Source organism: Tachysurus fulvidraco, chromosome 11 (assembly GCF_022655615.1).
Source record: "Tachysurus fulvidraco isolate hzauxx_2018 chromosome 11, HZAU_PFXX_2.0, whole genome shotgun sequence".
Lineage (NCBI taxonomy): Eukaryota > Metazoa > Chordata > Actinopteri > Siluriformes > Bagridae > Tachysurus > Tachysurus fulvidraco.
In genome coordinates this window covers 23799925-23807424 of record NC_062528.1, presented here as the reverse complement: position 1 = coordinate 23807424, position 7500 = coordinate 23799925, and the positions used below count along the sequence as shown (strand labels likewise).

Sequence of the window (7500 nt, the reverse complement as noted above, 5' to 3'; positions counted from 1 at the left end):
GCTGTACCTGGCTCAGGTGTGTGTGTGTCTGTGTCTGAGAATGAGTGTGAGAATGAGTGTGAGAATGAGTGTGAGAATGAGTGTGAGAATGAGTGTGAGAATGAGTGTGAGAATGAGTGTGAGAATGAGTGTGAGAATGAGTGTGAGCATGAGTGTGAGCGCATGCGTGCGTGAGTGCGTGCATGCGTGCGTGAGTGCGTGCATGCGTGCGTGAGTGTGTGAGTGCGTGCGTGAGTGCATGCGTGAGTGCGTGCGTGCGTGAGTGCGTGCGTGAGTGCATGCGTGCGTGCGTGAGTAAGTAATAAATGAATTCCTCTGATTGATGCTTCATGTGTGTGTTCAGACATGTGTGATGAATAAAGTGCCTGAAGCTGCAGTTGCTGTGATTTTCTGCATGGAAGCTGCTGACAATGTGGTGAAGGCGGCGGAATCTGTAAGTCTTCATGATCACTGATGTTACCTTTTGCTCAGACCTGGGACTGGCCTGGAATTAATCTGAAATAATCCAACATGACTGGGACTGGCCTCAATCTGACTCACACTGACTTCCTGTAACTCTGACTGGAATCTGTTACCCAGTCAGATTAGCCTGAAACTGAACACAGAATAAAATAATCTGACTGCACTGACCTCAGTCTGATCTGGAGTCTGAGTTGCCTCAAAAAGTTCAGACTTAGGAATAAACTATTTCAGGCTCAGAAAGGTCTTTATTGCCAAGTATGTTTTCACATACGAGGAATTTGTTCTAGTACAGAAGCTCCACAGTGTAACAGAATGGCATTGAAGACATGAACACATGTATAATATAGACAGTTGTATGTTCCAGAGGGACTGGCCTTAATCTGACGCAGGCTTATTTAATGTAATCCATTTGACCCTGTGTGAATGGACTACACACAAGAAATTGCAGATTGGCCTCAGATTTAAAACGGAACAAATGAACTGGACTTGCACTGGTTTAGGATTAGTCTCAGTCTGACTACAAGTTAATGTGACTAACACTGGACGTCAGACATGGGGGACTCGAGTCATATGAAAGTCGCAAAAATGTTAGAATATTATTAAAAGACTCGACTTGACTTTGACTTGACATTCATGACTTGAGACTTACTTGTGACTTGCACATGTGTGACTTACTCCCATCACTGCTGGACCTAGACAAGCCTCAACTGGAAGCACACGCATCACACACACGGACTATCCTGACTTTTATTCTGGAATAAACAAACCTTTCCTTAAACCTGATATATTTGAGACGCACGTGTCTTCAGTTTGAGCCAGACAATCCGGACAAACCTGCATGAATCTGACTTTTTTATTTTTGAGTCAGTAAAGCCTGGACTAGCTTTTAATCCAACTGGCCTCAGCCTGCTCGGCACTGGCAACAACCTGCCCCGACTTATTTAACCTGACCTAGACCAGTATCACCTACCTGTCTCACCTCTATCTGCTAATCACTGCCTAACAGTAGCATAGCTTCTTCCTCTTTCAGCCATCAGAGTTCTTCTTTCTGAGATAAACAGTGTTTCAGTTAAAGGTCATCTGTACTAGCAGTCAGTTCCTCGTCACAGTGTATTGATGGTGTTTTTGTTGGTCCTCAGTGTCTTGCCTTGTTCAGCCCACAAACAAAGTTCGGTGACATCATGGCATGTGTGAACGGTAACGAGGGAAATCAGTTAATGCACCAGAACGCCAAGGAAACCGCAGCGTTACAGCCACCGCATCAATACGTGCCGTGGATCACCATCAACGGAGTGAGAAGAATATTTCACCTCATTTAACACATTTATTCGGAAATATTTCGTCTTTAATCGTCTTTAACTTCCTGCATCCTGATTTTTACGTGTGTTTACAGGAGCACACTGACGAGCTGCAGCAGAAAGCAATGAACTCGCTCTTCGTACTCGTCTGCAATCTGTACAAGGTCAGTAATATATATATAGAGAGAGAGAGAGAGCGAGAGAGAGAAAGTTAAGGATTAAAGTTAATTTGTTACTGGATGGTGAATGTTAATTGCTGAACTGTGGAGTTTATTGTGTGTGTGTGTGTGTGTGTGTGTGTGTGTGTGTGTGTGTGTTACAGGGTCAGGCTCCACCAGCCTGTAAACTCGGACAGAAGGCAACGGCAACAAAGACGAGTTACTGCTGAAGATGTTTTTAAGTCTGACTGTAAAACTGAATCATTTATCGGTTAGATGATGAGTGTAATGCAGTGTGTTCAGTAATGCTGTCCGAGTGTGAACACTAAAACGTTCAGCTACTGTTCTTTTAATAAAATGATTTGTAAAAGTAACGTCTCCATATCTTTATTATATAAAGGAGTTTAATCAGAGGCGGGAGGGGAGAGAGAGAGAGAGAGATTTGTTTAATAATGTTTAGTTTTAAAAAATGTAATTATTATTATTGAGGAAAAACTAGCAAAATGCTGTAAATAAAAAATGTAAATATAAGAAATAGTGAATAAAGGTTAGACACAGGAAACTACAGGATGCACAGTAAAAATAATCACGTAATTCATTTAATTGTGGGTGATCGCGAGTGCGCATGCGCAGAGCTGTAAGGGATTAATAGTGCACTAATAACGCTGAGCTCTTCACACGGAGGCGAGGAGAAACACCGCTAATGACAAAGTAAGGCGTAAATATATTTCTTTACAGAGTAAACTCTTATTCTTATCCTTCAGGAACCTTGTTTATAAGACAGCACTTATTTCTCTGCTCTGATTGGCTGAATTTATTCCTCTGCTGATTGGAGTAAAAACATTTATTATTGTTAAAATCGAATTTATGTGGTTTATTATAAAGGGGTTAAAGTAAAACAATATGTATGATATGGGGTAAGGTTCATGTTTACTGTGTGTGTGTGTGTGTGTGTGTGTGTGTGTGTGTGTGTGTGTGTGTGTGTGTTGTGGAATAATCTAAATCTGAGTTGATCTGATTAAGGTGACGGATAAAGTGCGTTAAAGTGAGGACTCGCTGGACATCTAGACATCATGTTGATACTGAACACAGTTCCCATAGTGTTTATTTAACTCGTTTTTAGACTATTACACTATTATGAAAGCATTATGATAAAATATAATTTCATGAAACTTTTTAATTTTTACATTTTTTACAAATCATGTTTTTAACACATTATAAAAAAGTTTCCGTCTACAGCGTGTTTTTTTTTTTTTTTTTTTATTATTAGTTCTGTAATAGTTCTTCGTTTCTATTATTATTATTAGTATTATTATTATTATATGACGGAATCCATTTCTGCAAATGGATTCCGTCATATAATAATAATAATAATAATAATAATAATAATAATAATAGAAACGAAGAACTATTACAATTGTTTAGCCTCAGATAAGTTTCTTCTCCTAATCCGAGTTTGTCTGCTATTGAAGAAAATGTGACAGAATCTGATGATTTTTTTTGTTTTTGTTTTTGTTTTGTTTGTTTGTTTGTTTGTTTTTTTTTTCAATAAAAATGCCTACAGATATCTCTAGGCTGTTTTTTATTTTTATACTTTTATAATTATTAGTTTTATTATTTTAAACCAAAAACCTGTGTTCGCTAACAAGCAACATTACACAGTTTCTGAATTGTGTGTTAAAACCTGGAACTGAAATGGACTCAACTGGGATTATTTGTAACTAATCTGCACAAAATTATTTACAAATAGTAATTGCTAATGAGGAATGAAATCTTTAGCATGTTAACAGTAGCTGAGTTTACCCTATCCTTATCCTGTACCCCTACATCCTATACCCTACATTCTGTACCCTACAACCTGTACCCCTACATCCTGTACCCCTACATCCTATACCCTACATTCTGTACCCTACAACCTGTACCCCTACATCCTGTACCCTACGTCCTGCACCCTATGTCCTGTATCCTACATCCCGTACCTTACATCCTGTTCCCTACATCCTGTACCCTACATCCTGTACCCTACATCCTGTACCCTACATCCTGTACCTTACATCCTGTACCCTACATCCCTTACCCTACGTCCTGCACCCTACGTCCTGTACCCTACGTCCTGTACCCTACGTCCTTTACCTTACATCCTGTACTTTACATCCTGTACTTTACATCCTATACCCTACATTATGTACCTTATGTCCTGTACCCAACATCCTGTACCTTACATCCTGTACCCAACATCCTGTACCTTACGTCTTGTACCCTACATTCTGTACCCTACATCCCTTACCCTACGTCCTGCACCCTACGTCCTGCACCCTACGTCCTGTACCTTACGTCCTGTACCCTACATCCTGTACCTTACATCCTATACCCTACATTATGTACCTTATGTCCTGTACCCTACATCCTGTACCTTAAGTCCTGCACCCTACATCCTGCACCCTACGTCCTGTACCTTACGTCCTGTACCCTACATCCTGTACCTTACATCCTATACCCTACATTATGTACCTTATGTCCTGTACCCTACATCCTGTACCTTAAGTCCTGCACCCTACATCCTGTACCTTACATTATGCACCTTATGTCCTGCACCCTACGTCCTGCACCCTACGTCCTATACCTTACATCCTGTACCTTACATCCTGTACTCTACATCCTGTAACCTACATCCTGTACCTTACATTATGTACCTTATGTCCTGCGCCCTACATCCTGTACCCTACATGACTATCTCTTCTCAAAACAGGTCATATAAACACTGAAAGTTCCTTCCCTGTACCTTTGCTGTTGTTTTGTTGTTTCTCTCCCAGATGGCATCAGTTAACGAGCTACATTATGGACACAGAGACTCTGTGGATCAGAACTTTGATTACATGTTCAAGATCCTGATCATTGGGAACAGCAGTGTGGGAAAGACCAGCTTCCTGTTCCGCTACGCTGACGAATCATTCACGCCGGCGTTTGTCAGCACGGTCGGCATTGACTTCAAAGTCAAAACCATCTACAGGAATGACAAGAGGATCAAACTGCAGATTTGGGTAGGAGACGGAGAATAAATTACTCATGTGTCAGACCTCAGGACAGGCACAAGAACTGGCACATGTCAGGAATTCGTAGCTCTTATGTAATTGTAGACTTCAGGATAGGAGTAGAAACTTGTAGACTTCAAGTGTTTGTGTGTGTGTGTGCATGTGCGTGTGTGTGTGTGTGTGTGTGTGCGTGTGTGCGTGTGTGTGTGTGTGTGTAGGACACAGCCGGTCAGGAGCGATACAGAACGATCACTACAGCGTATTACAGAGGAGCAATGGGCTTCATCCTGATGTATGACATCACTAATGAGGAGTCATTCAGTGCTGTTCAGGACTGGTACACACACACACACACACACACACACACACACACACACACACAGAGTTTTAAGTTTAACAGTTCTTAATGCAAACAGATTGTTATATTAGATAATACAATAAAAGCTAAATAACAGGAGAATAAATCCCTTTTTTAATGTGTGTGTGTGTGTGTGTGTGTGTGTGTGTGTGTGTGTGTGTGTGTGTGTGTGTGTGTGTGTGTGTGTGTTCAGGTCCACTCAGATTAAGACGTACTCCTGGGAAAATGCTCAGGTGCTGTTAGTGGGAAATAAGTGTGACCTGGAGGAGGTGAGAGTAATCACTGTGAACAGGGGGAGAGAACTGTCACAGCAACTCGGTCAGTTACACACACACACACACACACACACACACACACACACACACACACACACACACACACACACACACACACACACACACACACACACTGTGAATTGAGCAGAGCAAAAAGAATCTGATATACATGAAACACCCACATTTACATACAACACAAAGGTTAGTGTGGTGCTCTGACCTTTGACCGTGTGTGTGTGTGTGTGTGTGTGTGTGTGTGTGTGTGTGTGTGTGTGTGTGTGTGTGTGTATGTGTGTGTGTGTACTTTGCAGGTTTGGGTTTTTTAGAAACGAGTGCGAAGGAAAATGTGAATGTGAAGCAGACATTCGAGTGTTTAGTCGATTTAATCTGTGAGAGAATGAAGGATAATCCAGACGCAGTGACGAACAGCAGCAATCCTCAAGGGGCAGATCTGAACAAACAACCACAACGATCACACAAAGACTGTGCATGCTGAACACACACACACACACACACACACACACACACACACACACACACACAGCAAACACACAAGTATAAGATGACATATTTGAATCAAATCCCAATGAATTCTAATAATTTTTATTACATGTCAACAGAAAAAGCTGCAATTTAATTCAGTTCTATTTTTGTTGGTAAATAACATTAGGCACCATAAAGTGTAATGTGAGTTTAAACTAAAAGGAGAGATTTTATTTATTAAAGGAGTTTATTATGGTTTCAAAACTGTCGAAAAAGAGCCAAGAAAATGTGATCTGTATCTTTTATTTATTTATTTATTTATTTATTTATTTATTTATTTGCATGTTATTGTCTGTGTGAAGTAGAAATCAGTTCAATATTAAGTGACAAATCAAAAGTATAATTATAGACAGATGTATAAATATAAATATAAAATCTTTAAGTAAAGATTCTGCTGTAATGTGATTTGTAAAGTTATTTTTCCTCCTCAGGAATAAATATGTTTAACTAATAATCGAATGTGGATGATTTCACACATATTTCAACATTAGTTATTGTGTCAAAAGTAGAGCTTACTGCACATGCGCTGAAGGCGGCTGCAGTACATCGAGGAGTCGCCAGAGGGCGAGAGAGAGACATATATAAAATATAAATTTAAGTATAATTTTGAGATTATTTATTTGTATTTATTAACAACTCTATTGATTAGTGTTAACATGTTTGTATAAAAATTGTTTTATGCAAATATATTTTTTATAAATGTAAATATATCAATTATGCAACTTACCAATTCACTACAACTAATTAATTATTCAACAAACAACACAATAAGTTGTATTATTATTATCACGGGTTCATATTAATAATATCCTAATGTATTTTTGACATTTTAAAATATTTAAAAATAAATGATTTTGCTAAATTTAATATATTTGTCAAATATTTATGATATTGGTATTGACTGAATACATTTGTGGCTTAAAAATGACAATCTGTCTGTATATACGGATATAATATTTATATTACAGAGATTTTAATGAGTAAATGGCGTTAGTACGTATTGTGAAGCTGCAATGACGCGTCTCGCCGCCAGGTGTCAGTAAATCCCCTCTACAGCGCTGTCTATTCCGCATTAATACTCCACACTCTTCATCTGTCCTGCACGTGTTTTTTCTGCGCGCGTGCAGGACAGAGCTCCCGTTTAAACCCCGGGTTTGTTTTAGTTCACATCAGTTGCCGGCTGTAATGCACGAAACAAATCGCGTTTATTTGCGCATTAATGGAGGCGTGTCAGAGATCACGTGACCTTTAAAGGTCGTCGCTATAAATCGGCTTATAGTGCGCACGCAGTTACACACACACACACGCGCGCGCGCATACACACATACACGCAGTGGGGATCAGAATCAGGACTAACATGACAGGTAGGAAACA

At 39.6% G+C, this 7500-nt stretch overlaps 3 protein-coding genes across 4 annotated transcripts in view; all 3 read left to right on the top strand.

The window, feature by feature from the left end:
- The window catches only part of LOC113649106 (gamma-interferon-inducible lysosomal thiol reductase-like), a 4892-nt gene extending 2604 nt beyond the window's left edge, over nucleotides 1-2288 (top strand). Inside the window, exons 4-7 of the mRNA XM_027156717.2 lie at nucleotides 344-433; nucleotides 1602-1754; nucleotides 1856-1924; nucleotides 2083-2288. Coding sequence (XP_027012518.1) covers nucleotides 344-433; nucleotides 1602-1754; nucleotides 1856-1924; nucleotides 2083-2148 — 378 coding nt within the window. The 3' untranslated portion in view covers nucleotides 2149-2288. The remainder of the gene's footprint in view (nucleotides 1-343; nucleotides 434-1601; nucleotides 1755-1855; nucleotides 1925-2082) is intronic.
- A 65-nt stretch (nucleotides 2289-2353) lies between these two features.
- Nucleotides 2354-6652, top strand: LOC113649113 (ras-related protein Rab-3A-like). The gene is made up of 5 exons (XM_027156724.2): nucleotides 2354-2629; nucleotides 4732-4959; nucleotides 5169-5287; nucleotides 5502-5626; nucleotides 5895-6652. The coding sequence occupies exons 2-5, from the start codon at nucleotides 4732-4734 to the stop codon at nucleotides 6077-6079; spliced, it is 657 nt and encodes a 218-aa protein (XP_027012525.1). The 5' UTR covers nucleotides 2354-2629; the 3' UTR covers nucleotides 6080-6652.
- A 538-nt stretch (nucleotides 6653-7190) lies between these two features.
- Nucleotides 7191-7500, top strand: part of gyg1a (glycogenin 1a) — a 15222-nt gene continuing 14912 nt past the window's right edge. For both annotated transcript variants that reach the window (XM_027156723.2, XM_027156722.2), the window contains exon 1: nucleotides 7191-7490. In XM_027156723.2, the coding sequence (XP_027012524.2) occupies nucleotides 7484-7490 (7 nt within the window). In that variant the 5' untranslated portion in view covers nucleotides 7191-7483. The remainder of the gene's footprint in view (nucleotides 7491-7500) is intronic.